The sequence below is a fragment of the Solanum dulcamara genome, chromosome 4 (genome assembly GCF_947179165.1).
Source record: "Solanum dulcamara chromosome 4, daSolDulc1.2, whole genome shotgun sequence".
Classification (NCBI taxonomy): Eukaryota; Viridiplantae; Streptophyta; class Magnoliopsida; order Solanales; family Solanaceae; genus Solanum; species Solanum dulcamara.
The window spans coordinates 15,393,189-15,410,503 of NC_077240.1; the positions used below are offsets into that span (position 1 = coordinate 15,393,189).

Genomic DNA, 17,315 nt, shown 5'->3' on the forward strand with positions numbered 1-17,315 from the left:
ACTATTGTTATCATTAACAACAAAAAATATTTAATAAAAGAGGGGAATTCTGATATATATATATATATATATATATATATATATATATATATATATATATATATATATATATATATATATATATATATTCTTGAGTCAAATGAAAAGAGCTAAGAAATATATTTAGTACATAGTGAGAATGAGATGAATTTATAATTTGATAATCAAATTAATTACCTGATTGACAATGATCTTTTTCTTATGAATTCTTAATTCAACATTAATCGACTATTGTTATGTAAGGCTCAAACTTGAGTCGCCAACTAATTAATCACCTTATTCTTTCATTCACCACTCTATATATTATATCAATATGCATTAAAGAGTTTTTTTTAAACTATTAAATCACCTCTATTCATGCCATTGACAACTAATAACACAAAGAGCTAGACCGTAACAAGCATGAGGGACTAAGAATCAGGAATTTCACGAATGACCTTTCTTGATTTCACTATTTAAATTTTGGCATTGTTAGTTTTATCTACAAAAAGAAAAATCCACCTAACTACCTACTTTTTTAAATACAAAATGTACCTTATTTGGCTAACTAGGATAGAATTTAAAGAGTTCCATAAAAGGTCATGATGCAAATGATCCACTAAGAATTGGTTCAACCAAACCCAATATGGATCACTCTTCATCTTTTAGGGCCCAAACTAATTTCATACATTCTTCTACACATATATCATTTTAATTTTAAATTTATATTGATATTGTAAAAAGAAACACACTATCATCATAGTTAATCTATTATAACAGGTTGTTTACCCTACTTTTCAAGTTATTAGATTTGTCTTGATATAAGTAATTACGGAGTAATTTGTTATTGTAGATCAACTTAATTGAATCAAATAAGAAATTATACAATGTAGACTTGTAGTACATAAGACTTTTAACTCACTTTTTTTCTTTTGTACGCAAATAATAATGTTGTAATACTTTATTGTTACCTAAAAAGTACAAAGAAATAATTTATTATTACAAGTTTCATTTTCTTGTGTCCTGAAGCCAACGCCCTTATGACATTATACCACTCTTTAAAAATAATCTTCTTTTTATCTTTGGCAGCTGCATCGCCGTTCTTTGGTAGCTTCTTACCGGCCTTCGGCTTTTTCTCCACCGGGCTTTTTCTCGGGTTTTGGTGCCATTGTAGGAAGAGAAAGGGGAATTAACAGATGTATCCGAAATTTTTTCCCATGGAGGCATATAATTTTAATTGAGATACATGTATACTTTATTAGAGACATGAACTCTTAATTAGATATACATATGTATATTTGGAATTTTTTTTTTTTTGGATAAGTGATACATCATATACTTATGCATGTGATTTGCTCCTAAATTGATACGTTTCAGTTACATAGTTAAATATTTATAATATTAGATGTATTTGGAGATCGAAACATGATAAGAATTGTAAAAAATAATAATCACGGAAAGACATGTAACTAGCTCCAAAACTAGTGTGATAATGTTGTTTGCCCTTAAAGAATACATGGTAAGCTCATGTGGCAAATAGTTTATATTAAAGGAAAACCAAACAACCTTTCAAGATTTCCCTGGCAAGTTATATCAAACAGTAAAGTGAAGCTAATCCAGGCACAAATTTGATTTCAATTAATATTGTCTGTTGAATACGAATACGGAGTAACTAATCAATGTAAAAAAAACATAGCCCCTTCAACAGCAGAGTTCTATATAATTCTGAACACAGATTTTACTAGTAAAGTCCCCCCAAAGCAATTAAGCTGTAATACCTTTCTCCCAATGAAATCTAGTTTAGGCTTTCTTTGAGTACATCGACTCCACTTTGCCATCATTTCCACCAAGCAACATATACTTATCCTTCCTTGTCAACTGAGTGCACTCAAATCCAAGAACCCCACCCAACACTTTCTGCACATGGTTGGCTACCTCAATTGATGTTTTCCCACCAGCCTTGCAAGTCATTTCCATTGGCAATGGCTCAAGAAATGTCAGTTCATAAGTTGGCCTTGGGTTCATGAAAAAGAAATATGGATCCCAAAACTTCACCCCGCGGACAGTCGTGCCATAGAACATGTTCTGCTTTGTGTCCACTGCCACTGGCACGATCCTATCGCTTAATTCCGCGAACAGAGCACTGAACCTCAACAAAAACGGCTCTCGACATGTAGTCCCCTCCGGGCATACAACTAAATCGCCCTTCTCGAGCAATTTCTTGATCATTGCAGCATCAGCTTCGCGATCACGTGTCAAGGCAATGGCTGGAATTGGGGACAAGAATCTCGAGAGCTTGCTCACACTATACGTGACGGTTGACACTTTCCTCCCGAGTGCAATAGCAATGACGATAGGGTCAAGGGCTGAACGATGATTACACACGTAGAGGTTCCCTTGGGTCCCTGCTGATGGTTTAGGTGGTCGAGGGCCTTTGATCACGAGGTTGATCCCCACCATCCCATATGTATAACGAACAATGCGCTCAGGGAGAGGGAGATTGAAGTATACGCGAAATACTCCGAGAGCAAATCCAAATGGCAGCCAAATGTAGATGATTAACGCGTTGAATGGAGTTGGGCGCTGCACCAGGCGACCATCATGGAAGATCAATCTGCTTTTCAAGCGATCAAGTGGTGCTGGTTTTGCTGATTTGCTAGGGAGCACCATATAACCCTCCTGTTCATTGACATGCGTTAGCATAGACGACGATGTAGATGACCTATTGATTGGTTCAATATGAAGTTGGTACAAGATTCAATTTACAAAAAGGTCAAATAAAATCTTGTTGTAACATTATGGATTTCAGATGCATTTATTATTCAATAAACAAAAACCAACCACTCACTATAACAATCCCTAAATGACCGAACAAAAAAAACATTTATTTTGGGACGGAGCAATACTAATATCTAAGTTCATTGTGACACACAAGTGAGAGTGAAGGACCACTGGGATTCTGCTAAAACGCAGGTAGGAGAGTAATTGGTGAGGCCCCTCCACAATTTACTTTCACATGCTTGGCTCAACCACTACATTAAATGGCCTAGTTATTTTAATTTTATAATTCAGGTACAGAGTTGTAAAATAACCAGATTCATTGGAGGCTTTATTTTTCTTCTATTGGTTGATTCTTTCAAGAAATCAAAGATAAGGTTCCATTTTAAGAAATATTTTCAGATAGATAAGAATTCTTCACGCAACGCCAACTTGAGAAAATAATATGACAAGTTCAATTAAGGTTCATCTGTTGTCAAAAATTAGCTATGGTTGGTTAACAACATCATACACTAGTTGGAACAAGCTCTGATTAATTACACTAATAAATATATAATTAATACAATTTGCTAAAGATAGAAATCCAAAAGCTAAATGCTGCAAATATGTACACATTTAAGATAATAACGTTATAATCCTTCATTTCTAAAAGAATGAAAGAGTTCAGACTACTCCCTCCGTTTCATTTTATTTTGCTCAACTTAGCTTCCTCTTAAGAAATTATTTATAAGATATGTATTTTGCTAACCTTATTGATTATACTTTACAAATCTAACTTTGACTACTATATTACTTTACGTAGCTATTAAATAATAAGGATAACATTAGAAGAAATAATAAATATCTCATAATTTGCTAAAATATACAAGTAAAAAAGAAAAATATAATTTTAACATAGATTTCAAGTAAAATAAAACGTTAGGGACTATAATTGTAAATTAGAATAGAGTATTGAGTTGCAATTCATATTAGTGCTAATTAGTAATTACCTTGCAAATGGACATAAAATCATGATCAGATTCTCGATCACCCAATCCAATATCAGGCATTTCTTCTCCAAATTCCTTCAAAATTGACAATTTCTTCCATTTCCCAACTAAAATCCCAGGACTCTTCACAAATCCAGTAGCCTTCTTAGTCTTCGGATTCACCTCGATCTCTGTTCCAAGTACTTTATCACCTCCTAAAAAATCCTTCACAAACGGCTCAACCATAATAGTCGGATTTGCAGTAACCACGACTTTCCTCTTACATTGATCAAAAACCTCGAAACTCTCCTTCCTCACATCCGCTGCGTAAAATCTCGGGAGAACAGCTCGTGAAGCGAGCTCGATGTCCCGGATTTTGAGTCCGGCGAAGGAAATGTAAATTAGCATCTGAATAGCTAATGCTTCGGAGATGAATATGTACGCGATAGCGATGAGAGGGAAAGAGAGGAGGAGGATCAGTCCGCGGAGAAGGCTCCCGGCTTCGATTGCTACTAGCATGAAGTAAGGGAAAGATGAACGGGAAATTAAGAGAGTTCCGTCGAGATCCGCCGCCACGGAGCGGTGGTCCACGGCTGAGGTATCACATGTCGTCACCGACGGGAAGTTTTTTTTGGATTTTGGAAGTGACATTTTTTTTAAAACTCTTATGGAGAAAACCAGAGCTTTTTGGGGTTTTTGTAAGAATAATGGAAGGTGAGACGAGGGAAGATCCGATATTAAATGAAGGGGGTTGAGTGTGAAATTACATAAAAGTCCTTGTAGGTGGTTTTTACAGTTGGGAATTTTCTGGAGGTAAGATAGCGAAGTGACGGAAATGTCCCTGATTGAATTTAATGCTAACATTAATAAAACATTGGTGTTTGGTTGTGCTTTTGTATTTTTTGTTAAGATAAGGATTAAAAATTTATATTTGACTTTCATTTCATGCTTAATAAATGGTGAAATTTATTGAATTACCAGACTCAAGTTTATCAATAACATTTGTTGGTGTGAATTCAGACTTTGATTATTAATTTTGTCCGTGAGAAGATCATTTACACTATCGAATACAAGCTTGAATAAACAAAAAAATGTCAAAAGTCAATTGAAAATTATTTCTTTTTACATCTTATTCTCCTCGATCTCACTTATGGAATGACATTGAGTTTATTATTAGGGATAATTATTGTTATACCCCCTCCCCTCCCTCCTCCCCCCAAAAAACTATTTATCATTGAATATTTCATTATTTTTATACCCCTTATTTTTAATTAATTCGTGCATTTGATATCATAAGAATATATAATATATTCTGATGATATCAAACAATTTCGTTAAAAAATATTTATCTATTCAGGGGTGTAATGTTTTGCAATGATTTCTAGCTTATTTGCTCGTGTTTTAATTTGTGAGCAAAACTTATTGTTCTAAAAGTACTTATATAAAATCTAAACAAATATTATGGGATACACAGGTGAGGGGCAGGAGTGTGGGGTTGCAGCATGTTGGTATGGAAATGGATATGAAGATGAGATGTATTGGGGGGTGGAGGAGAAGATATAATCAATGTAGAATATCATTTGCCGAATTTGTTTTTTCTATTTTTATTTTTAAAAATCATTTTTAAGAAATTAATTTCCTATCAAAAATAAATTTCAATTTTTTTATCAATAGAAGAAAATAATTTTCTAGTCTCTGGTTGCCAAGCATATAAGCAATTTCTTGTGTGAGATTTGGGACAAGTCTTGACTCACTTTCTCAGCCGACTAGACTTTTTATGTCCTTCAATTTCATTATCAACATTACTTCTTCCTAATTTGGTTGTGCTATTAATTGCAAAGCTGTCATGTTTGGTGGCCATTTATTATATTTTGGAATGGATTTATAACTTGATCTTTTTGGCCAATTAGCTTGTAGTAGTAATTCAAGTAAATACCCCCTCTATTACATTTTAGTTGTCATAATAAGATTTTACATAATTTTTAAGAAAACATTAATTAAGAGTGTTATTTGACTAATATATCCCTTATTATTTTTTTGATCTTTTAGTATACCTTGGAATAACTGGTAAAGTTGATGCAATGTGACCAGAAGGTCACAGATTCAAGCCTTGGAAACAGCCTCTAGCAGAAATGCAAAGTAAGGCTGCGTACAATAGACCCTTGTGGTCGGGCCCTTCTCCGGACCTTGCTCGTAGCGGGAGCTTTAGTGCACCGAACTGCCCTTTTTATCTATTTATGTGCATCTTAACTCTAGAATAATTAATGCTGGGTAAAGTTGAAAAAATATAATTAATGCTCTCTTGATTGTTTAAATTGACAACTATTTTGGGATAATTATTTTTAGTATACATGACAACTAATATGAGACGTAGGAAATAGTAAAGTAATATTCTTCCTCCGTTCTATATCAGTTGTTCACTTTCTCCTTTACATAATCCTTAAGAAACATAAATAAGAAAGATAGGTTTACTCGTTTACCTCTTTAAAAAAAATTGAATTGTTTACACTTAAAAAAAAAATATTTGTAAAAATAATTAAAAATGAAAAAATTGAATTAATTCTATTTTGATTCTGTAAAGTAACAAGTAATTTGGGGACAACTCTTCTGAGTAAGTTGGACAAATTACTCTCTCCGGTCGATTTTATTTATCCACTATTTCAAAAATAGATTTTAACTTTTATTTGTTACTTTAATATATATAAAAAAAAATATTTTTTCCTATGTTCAACATTAGTATTAATTACTCAATTTTCAAATCATTCTTAAAGACTTAATACTAAACATCAATTAGTATTAGCATTATAGTGCTACTAAGACATTCAATTTTAATTGCATTTTCTCTTTCTTATTCTCCATAATATAGGGAAATATATTAAAATTGGAGGGCCAAATATTGACTTATAAGACCAAACAATAATAAAGAACAGTCTGTGTAATGAAACATCAGAATTAAGAAATGTTTTTATTTTTTTTCTTTCTCAAACTAGAAACGATTCATTTGTTAAAATAGTATATCAGAACAATTACTTAAGATATACGTAGTCCATTGTAACAAGAAACCTTAAGCATATCAATTTACCATGTCAAGAAGAAAGTTGAAAGTATAGTATTTATATAGTCTTAGTTATATCAACATTTCAGACATTGGATTGAGAAAAAAGAAAACGGAGATGTCTTTCTTTATTTGGTGTTCGATATCTGCAGACTTAACTGAAGACATGAATATGTCTGAAAGTTTCATATTGAGGATAAAACGTTTTCAAATAAAAGTAACTCAGTATACTTTAATGAACTCGAATTTGAGACTTTTGATTAAAATAAAAAGAGTACTTATCATTGCACGATAAATCTTTGATATAGTTTATTATGTGTCTTTATGAACACATGGAAGTCTAATAAGTAGGTCAAGTTGGTGTTTCCATTTGTATATATGTAGTTGGCTAGCTATTTATTACACATAGGCTTACTTGTACCAATTTTCTTTCACAACCAATTGATATGATGACTGTTTAGTCTTTTGGTATCTATTTAGTCATTCTAATCCCAACAGAACATATGAATTTATTAACTAAAGAGCCCCTACTGCAGTAGAGTTGGATGGGAAATAAAATTCGTCCAACTATTCAAGTTATACATAGTGATAGTGTAAGTACCATGATCACTCGATGAACTAAAAAGCGTGATTACGAATTCATGTAAATTCAATAATTTTGAGATAAATTTTAAATTTTGAATTCGATCACGAAGAAACTAATAGTACTATTGGTGGTGAGAGACATAGGCATGAAATGTAATTGAATGTAGACAAGGAAAAGAAGTAGTTGGGGAGTGAACTAGATCATCAAACAAGGAAGCTAGGACCCCATGCTTTCTTGTTGCAAATTCATTAATTGACTATAAATGTGTGAGTAATTTATTAGATGCAACAACCTTCGACCATACATATTTCCCAATTACATATGTAATAGAAATATATATATATATGGATGCAGTAGCTTCACAGCTTCACCAACTTCCACCTATATTATATGCATTTGCCTCCTCACTTAATTATTGGTCCTTTTTCGTCTACTTTATTTATTTTCTCATCTTTCTTTCAACCTTTTTGTCTAAATAAACACGCAATAATAAAAAAAGACATATTAAAATATTTTTTTCCTATTGTAATGGGAAGTTTTATTCCTATTGTGTAACATTACGAATATGATAAGAAGCAGTAGGTCAACATACCTGCTTATCAATATGAGGGCATTTTGGCTTCAATATTTTATTGTGGACTTTGAATGACGGAAATATTTATGTCATAAAATTGCACGTTTTGCATTTCAAATGAGGTGGTCTTTAATATTTGGAAAAAGTAAGTCCACGCTTCATAAAAGTGAAATAATTATAGACAAATACTCTTTTACAATTCATACCCTTAAAGTATGCGCCTCACGACCATGATACCATCATATACTGGCTTGATATCATTAAGGATTGTTTCATATAATCAATAACACTCCTCAAATCATGTATGATAACATCACAAGTATGTGGATATATTGTTGTGGTAGCACTAGGATTTTCTTTATTCATTCATTCACAAAATTACTGTCACGACCCAAAAACTGAGGTCATGATGACACACATCTCAAAACCCAATCTGATGTGTAACCCTAAAAATAAAACTCATACAAGACTCCCAAAGGGGAAAGTGATTCCACGATTTAAATAAATAAAAAAAAACAATGAAGAAATTATCCCAAAACCTGGTGTCATAAGTATAAAGAGCATCTAATACAAGGTTCGAATCTGAAGATACAACATAAGTCTCTGAATGGTACAAAAGACTGAAAAATAAAGATAGACTAGTGACGATCCGAATTCTGGGACCTCACCACTAATCTGAGAATACACAATCCGCTAGAATATTAACTGCCACGTGGGGTACCCCGACTAGTATCTGCATCAAAAAGGGACACAGAAGTAGGGGTGAGTACAATTCACATGTACTCAGTAGGTTTTAGCTGACTGAGTATAAGGAATTAATCAAACCTATGAAATAAACTAAGGAACGCTTCCACCTGCATACAGAAAAGTCCCACTTCGGCATCGGTGCCGCCAGTTTATATATATAGTGGCACGAGTAAAGAAAACCCATAATAACAACTCATAATCACAATTAATCGAATAATTCAAGCAACACAAATATCAATGCAATGCAATGCAATATGATGATGCAATGATGTGGTGGTACGGTGGAATCAAGACTGTCGCACAGCCTGTCGTATACACCTGCTGAGCTGTGCTACCAAGCAGGACCCATGGGGGTCTCGCAGACCATATACCTCAATCACAATATCTCATTATCCTTGCCACCTCCTCGTGGTCAAGGGATCACAATGCATCCACTACCCTGCCAGAAAACTGCCTCGATCAGGGACTCAAGATACAAAGGTTAGGATCACAATGCATCCACTACCCTGCCGGAAAACTGTCTCGGTCAGGGACTCAAGATACAAAGGTTGGGATCACAATGCATCCACTACCCTGCCGGAAAACTGCCTCGGTCAGGGACTCAAGATACAAAGGTTGGGATCACAATGCATCCACTACCCTGCCGGAAAACTGCCTCGGTCAGGGACTCAAGATACAAAGGTTTAAAGGTGTTTCATTTTCTTTCTCAAAAAGAATTTCCATATTTCTCAACTTCCCATGTTTCATGATATGATGAATGAGGATGAATGCATCAAAACATATATGCATGGAAGTAATAATCAACTCACATGTGGTATAAGGTTCAAAGTTCTCAAAACTTAACCTACACATGATATTCACCCTCAATAAATAGTAACGGGAAGAACACACTTTCATTTAAATATTCACCCCTTTCTCAACAATATTTCAATACTCAAGTATGCTCAAAACCCCCAACTCAATCTCTCAGGCGGCATCACAAGTCAAATAATATACTCAAGCCTCTCTCTTAGGCAAATCATAATTCACATGCTCTCAAAGCAAATAAGATAACAAATAAGGCCCCCACACGGGCTATGTAATACAAATAAACCCCGTCACGGCAACACATTAATAAATAAGCCTCCACACGGACATCACAATATATATAACATTCTCAACTCATACTACAACCCCATCCCAAAGTCTATAACATATGAATGACTAATTACCCCATCTCAATCTCAAAGAAAGATAGCCAAACCTACCTCAATTGCCGAAACCGCACTCGAATACCTCCACCGGACAAGCAACTCTCGAATTCAGCGCCCGAAATGACAACCCACTATCAACAATGAAACATACACGTCACAAGGAGTCCAATGACACCCATATTGATAGGTTTCGGAACCGGGGGTAAAATGGTCCAAAAATTAACTATTTTCAAAAAGGGTCAAATCTGGAAATTTATTGAACAATCCCATTCTATTGGTAATAAGGAACTCATGGTTGAAAAACCCATAAAAATAGAGCTCAAAACGAGTTGGAAATCACAATTTTCCTTAAATTCGGATTAGGGAAGAAACAAAGATTTTTGGGGTTTGAAACTAAAATTTAAGAGTTAAAATCGTCAAAAACTTAATGAAAAAGGAAGGTTTTAGGTCAAAAATCACTTACCCAACACTTTGCCTCGAAAATCTCTTCTCAAATCACCTCAAGGAGTTCAAGAACTCAAACAAATGATGAAAAATATTGAAATGGGAAGAAAGGGGAATTTTCTGCCCAAAAAGTTACTGTTCACGCGTGTTACTGTTCACGCGTGTTTTGTACAAATTTTCGAAAATCACCCTCAAGGTCATTACAATTACTGAGTCATTAATGATACCATAATAATATATTCATATAATGTTTTGGTATTATTAAGGTTTCCTACATTAATTCATGTACAACTAAATGAATCCTCAATAATACAAAGATATTATACATATAATAGCATGTTATCATTGACTAATGAACAGACCTTCAAGTGACGAATTCATAATTTCTCAATGATGCCATCACATAATATCATATATAATAGCATGATATCATTCACCAATGAATAGTCCTTCAAGTATATATCATATACTAACATGATACCATAACAAATGTTGAATATATATATATATATATATATACTATGATGATATCATAAAAGTTTTCCTAAGTCATTTGATATTACATGAATGATACTATCACAATATATTCGTATATTATTATGATATTGAAGATCCTTAATAAGGTACTTTTAAAATTCTTAATGATACCATAATAATATATTGCATATGTTATGGTATCATTAAGGAATCAAACATTTAGAGAAAATTGCACAAATACTGAATGATACCGTCATAGTATATATATATTGTGATGGTATCATAAACGCGAATTGAACCCAGACTAAAGGGATATCTCGAATATATATTTGGAGCAAAGGGGGTATTACCTGAAATTACTTTAAGATGGGGCAATATCGGATAATTACTTTCGATGTGGGTTTTTCCTAAATATTTGACTCATTTACTTAAATAATATAGTAGATAATACTAATTACGAATTTTAGTACATGTTTCATCTTTACCAAAAATGGCAATACTTTTCTTACTTGAAATAGCAAAAAAAAAAGTACCAAAAATATTTTTTGTTTCTCTCTTTTCGTTTTTTCCTTTCTTTTTTCTCTTTTTCTTTCTTCCTCCTTCTCGTTTCTCTCTCTTCCGCTTTTTTCCTTTATTTTTTTCATTTCTCTTTCTCTTTTCTCTCTCTTCCATTTTTTTCTTTTATTTTTTCTGTTTTGTTATATAATAAATGAGTTTAACAATTTAAGAAGGAGAAATTTAAGAAGGAGAAAAGAAATGAGAAGAAAATAGAAGAGAAAAACGTTTGTATCAATTTTTACCTATATCTTCATTTATGTTGCCGAAGAAGGCAATTTATAACAAAAGGAAAATGAGGCAAATTGGACAATTTGCCTAGTGCTCATCAATTTAGTGGTGAGTCCTACCACTAAAGTGACATCCACATATTTAACACTCCCCCGTGGATGTTCACGTGTAAAAGAAAAATTTTAGTGAAAGAATAAATATCTTCAACACCTATAGATGTTGTGCCTCGTTAAAACCTTATTAGGAAAAACCCAGTGGGAAAAGGCCTAATAAAAGAAAAAGAGTACACACATCTGATAATACGCCTTGAGTACTGCCTCATTAAAAACCTTACCAAGAAAACTCAGTGGGATAAAACCTTGGCTAAGAAAAAGAGAGTACAACGCGTATTTTGCTCCCCCTGATGAAAACATCACTTAATATCTCGAAGACGATGCATTCCAATTTTGTATCTCATTTTCTCAAAGGTTGAAGTTGGCAATGTCTTGACAAATATATCTGCTAAATTGTCACTTGAACGAACTTGTTGGACATCTATTTCACCCTTCTTTTGAAGATCATGTGTAAAAAAGAATTTTGGTGAAATATGTTTTGTTCTGTCTTCTTTGATGTATCCTCCCTTCAGTTGAGTTATACATGTAGTATTGTCTTCATACAATATTGTTGGTATGTCTCTTTTCAAAGAAAGGCCGCATGTTTCTTGAATGTGTTGAGTTATTGATCTTAACCAAACACATTCTCGACTTGCTTCATTGATGGCTATTATCTCTGCATGATTTGAAGAAGTATCAACCATAGTTTGCTTTGTTGAACGCCATGACATAGCTGTACCACCACACGTAAACAAATAGCCTGTCTGCGATCAACCTTTATGGGGATCAGACAAATATCCCACGTCTGTGTAACCAATCAACGGTGATATGAATTCATTTGAGTAAAACAATATCATATCAATGATCTCTCGGAGGTATCTGAAAATATGCTTAATTTCATTTCAATGTGTGCACATTGGAGAAGAACTAAATCTTGCTAACAAGTTTACTGAAAAAGCTATATCCGGTCTAGAATTATTGGCAAGATACATTAATGCACCAATTGCACTAAGGTATGGTATTTCAGCACCAACAAGCTCTTCATCATTTTCATGAGGTCGAAATGGATTTGTATTAATTTCAAGAGATCTCACAACCATTGGGGTACTCAATGGATGTATTTTATCCATATAAAACCTCTTTAAAATATTTTCAGTATATGTTGATTGATGGACAAATATTCCATTTGTAAAATGTTCAATTTGTAGAACAAGACAAAATTTTGTCTTTCCAAGGTCTTTCATTTCAAACTCCTTTTTCAAACATTTTACTACCTTTGAAAGTTCTTCCGGAGTTCCAATAATATTCAAATTATCAACATATACTGTTATTATAACAAATTCAGATCCAGACCTTCTCGTAAAGACACAAGGGCAAATTGGATCATTTTTATATCCTTCTTTTAGTAAATATTTGCTAAGATGATTGTACCACATGTGCCCTAATTGCTTCAACCCGTATAAGAATTTCTGAAACTTTATTGAGCAAGTTTCTCGAGAATCCTTATATGCTTCAAGCACGTTGAACCCTTCGAGAATTTTTCATAAAAATATCGTGGTCCAATGAGCCATATAAATAGGCAGTGACCACATCCATTAGGTGCATTTCAAGTTTTTCATGAACTATCAAATTCATTAGATACCTAAAGGTAATTGCATCCACCACAGAGAAATATGTTTCTATATAGTCAATGCTAGGTCTTTGCGAAAAACCTTGGGCTACAAGTCGTGTTTTATATCTTACGACTTCACCCTTTTCATTTTGTTTATGCACAAAAACCCATTTGTAACCTACTGGCTTGACACCTTTAGGTGTTCGGATTATTGATCCAAAAACTTCACGGTTTTCAAGTGAAGTTAACTCTGCTTGAATTGCATCCTTCCATTTTGGCCAATCATTTCTCTGTCTGCATTCATCGATAGATTTTGGTTCAAGATTCTTATCTTGTTGCATTATTTCAATGGCATCATTATAAGCAAAAATATTATCGACCACAATATCATTTCGGTTCCATCATTTTTCTGTCGAGACATAACTTATTGAGATTTTTTCATTCTCATTATTTTTAGGTACTTGGACCTCTTTGATGGTATCACCATTTGTTGTGTCTCTGGGCTCTTCTTGAGTAGTTGCTTCCAAATTATGATCATCTTGATCATTTATTCCTTTCTTTTTTTGAGGATTTTTATCTTTGAAACCAATTGGTCTTCCACGTTTCAAGCGTGGCCTAGACTCATTTGTCTGAACAAGTTATCCTACCGGAACATCCACTCAAACTTGAGCATTAGCAGCTGGGATATGCGATTTAGTAACTCGTGGAAGGTTAGTAAATGCATTCGGCAGTTGATTTGCAATATTCTGCAAATAAATCATCTTTTGAACTTCTTGCTCACATTGATTTGTTCGAGGATCTAAATGAGATAGTGACAATGAATTCCAATCTATTTCATTTTCAACAGCTTATGTTCTCCCCCTAATGTTGGGTACACTGATTCATCAAAATGACAATCAGTGAATCTTGTTGTATATAAATCTCCAGTCATAGGTTCTAAATATTTTATAATAGAAGGAGATTCATACCCAACATATATTCCCAACCTTCATTGGGGACCCATCTTTGTGCGATGCGGTGGAGCAATTGGGACATATACCGCACATCCAAATATTCTAAGATGCGATATGTTTGGTTTCCTTCCAAACGCCAACTGTAATGGGGAAAAATTCATGATAATTTGTTGGTCTTATGCGCACAAGTGCTGCTGCATGCAAAATAGCATGCCCCATATTGAAATAGAAAGTTTTGTGCTCATTAGCAATGGTCTAGCTATTAATTGGAGGCGTTTAATCAATGATTCTGCTAGACCATTTTGAGTATGAACATGACGATCGGATGCTCAACTTTTATTCCAATCGACATACAATAATCATTAAATGATTGAGATGTAAATGCACCAGCATTATCAAGACGAATTGTCTTTATTGCATAATCTGGAAATTATGCTCTTAACCTTATAATTTGAGCTAACAATCTCGCAAAAGTCATGTTGCGAGTTGATAATAAGCACACATTTGACCATCTTGTAGATGCATCTATCAAGACCATATAATATTTAAATGGTCCACATGATGGGTGAATTAGCCCACCTATATCACCTTGTATTTGTTCTAGAAATGCAGGGGATTCAATCCCAACCTTAGTTGCTGATGGTTTAATAATCAGTTTTCCTTGGAAACAAACAACACAAGAGAATCCTTAGATTGAAGAATTTTCTGATTCTTCAAAGTGTGTTTATGTGAATTCTCAATAATTCTGTGCATCATATTATAACCGGGATGGCCCAACCGGTCATGCCAAATGATAAAATCATTAGAATTAGTAAACTTTTTGTTTACTATGACATGTGATTCAACAGTACCAATATTTATATGGTACAATCCAGAAGAAAGTGAAGGTAATTTTTCGTGCATAATTTTCTTCTTCATATTTATTGTAGTAATATAAAGATATTCAACATTTCCTTCATTTGCAGTCTCAATATGATAGTAATTTTGACGAATAACCTTGAAACTTAACAAGTTTCTTTGATACTTACTACAATATAATGCATTATCAATTACCAATATCATTTCTCCAGGTAATAATAAGGTTGCTTTTTCAGAACTTTCAATCAATTTTGTACTATCAGATATTGTATTGACATAGGTCTTTTTCATAATTAAATGACAGAAATATTTCTTTTCTTTTAATATTGTATTAGTTGTGGCACTATCCAAAAGACACATATCTCCATTATTTATCTTGAATCCAATTGAAGATTGAACAATTTATTTATCTTCATAAAATAAAAATATATTATAAGAAATAAGTAATAAAAGCAATATGCACATAAGTTAAGTTAAAATGTATGATGTATTAATATGTAGTAACGTAATAAGAAATGAATCACGAATTAATGTAGTAGTGATAAATGTAATGATTATACAGAAATAGATACAAATACGATGGTATATGATTGATTTAGCATAAATAAAAATATATAATAATATGGTATGCAATTGATGTATAAGGTTGTAAAAGAATTAGAATAATGTAGGAAATATGCTATAAAAACGTATGGGAATGAAATAATAGAAAGTGTATATTTAAAAAAATAATCATAACTCCCTTCTACATAGAAATGTGAAAACACGATAATTCAAGGTACATAAAAATGACAACATATTGAAAATCATACAATGAAATTAACATCAATTATAATCCTTAAAGAAGTCTTCAACCTCTAAATGAGTAATATCATTGAGGTCATTAAAAACGTCGTCCTTCAAAGCCAGATTTGCTTCAATATTATTATTATGTGAAGGTCCTGCTTCAACATTATTTTCAAACGCCAGATTTGCTTCAATATTATTATTAGAAGAAGAGGCACTCCCTCTATTTGTCTTTCTTTTGAGTGAATTTTGATAAATTCTTACAAAATATTTAGGCGTTCGTCATTCATTTTTCCAGTGGTCTTTCATGCCACAACGATGACAGTTACTTTTTGAAGGGACATTTTGAGAACTGATATTGTTCTCCCTTTTATGTTGACCACCACCATGACTATTATTATATTATTTTCTGTCATTGCCACATTCACGCACACTATTGTGGCCATGATTTTTATTTTGTCTTCTTTCAGACTGGCCATGTGCTTTTACCATATTTGCTTCAGGTAACGGAGCAGTTCCAGTGGGATGGGCTTCATGATTTTTTATTAAAAGGGCATTATATTGTTCAGCCACCAGAAGGCATGAGATCAATTCAGAATATTTTTGAAAACCCTTTTTCATGGTATTGCTGTTGTAATATCACATTAGAGGTATAAAAAGTAGTTAGTGTCTTTTCTAACATGTCCTCATCATTTATAGTTTCCCCACATAATTTTAATTGGAAAGTTATTCTAAATACAACAGAATTATATTCAATTACAGTTTTAAAGTCTTGAAACCGTAAGTGTATCCACTCATAACGAGCCCTTGGCAATACCGTTATCCTGAGGTGGTCATACCTCCCTTTTAAGTTTTTTCACAATTCAAATGGATCTTTCACTGTCAAGTAATCAATTTATAGACTTTCATCCAGATGATGACGAAGGAAAATTATAGTTTTTGCTTTATCCTGACTTGATGCTGTATTTCCTTCAATTATAGCATCACCAAGAACCTTAGCGGTAAGGTGGATTTCAGCATCAAATACCCATGACAAATAATTTTTGCCAGAAATATCAAGTGCCACAAACTCCAATTTTGACAAGTTTGACATGATGAAAATTAATTTTTAAAATAACAAAGACAACTAAAAATTAAATTTCTTCAGTAGATATACCTGATATAGAAATTAATTTTTTAAAAATTAGAATTTCGTGCTGATAACATGATATATAATGAATGAGTTTAGCAATTTAAGAAGGAGAAAAGAAATGAAAAGAAAACTGAAGAGAAAAACGTTTGTATCAATTTTTATCTATATCTTCATTTATGTTGCCGAAGAAGGCAATTTATAGCAAAAGAAAAATGAGACAAATTGGACAACTTGCCTAGTGCTCATCAATTTAATG

At 33.0% G+C, this 17,315-nt stretch overlaps 1 protein-coding gene and 1 long non-coding RNA gene across 2 annotated transcripts; both read right to left on the minus strand.

The window, feature by feature from the left end:
• Positions 1 to 1,624: 1,624 nt before the first annotated feature.
• LOC129886560 (glycerol-3-phosphate 2-O-acyltransferase 4) lies at positions 1,625 to 4,475 on the minus strand. The gene is made up of 2 exons (XM_055961288.1): positions 3,786 to 4,475; positions 1,625 to 2,697 (listed from the first exon to the last, which is right to left on the minus strand). Exons 1-2 carry the CDS (start codon positions 4,413 to 4,415, stop codon positions 1,819 to 1,821), a joined length of 1,509 nt encoding a protein of 502 aa, XP_055817263.1. The 5' UTR covers positions 4,416 to 4,475; the 3' UTR covers positions 1,625 to 1,818.
• Positions 4,476 to 8,519: 4,044 nt separating this feature from the next.
• On the minus strand, positions 8,520 to 10,225 carry LOC129884740 (uncharacterized). The gene is made up of 2 exons (XR_008765978.1): positions 9,974 to 10,225; positions 8,520 to 8,712 (listed from the first exon to the last, which is right to left on the minus strand). It is a non-coding gene; the product is annotated as an uncharacterized LOC129884740 (long non-coding RNA).
• Positions 10,226 to 17,315: the final 7,090 nt, after the last annotated feature.

Coding starts and splice junctions, on each gene's coding strand:
- LOC129886560 (XM_055961288.1), bottom strand. CDS start 4,415: ATGTCACTTCCAAAATCCAAAAAAAACTTCCCGTCGGTGACGACATGT. Junction 2,698..3,785: donor ATTTTATGTCCATTTGCAAG/GTAATTACTAAT, acceptor GTCAATGAACAG/GAGGGTTATATGGTGCTCCC.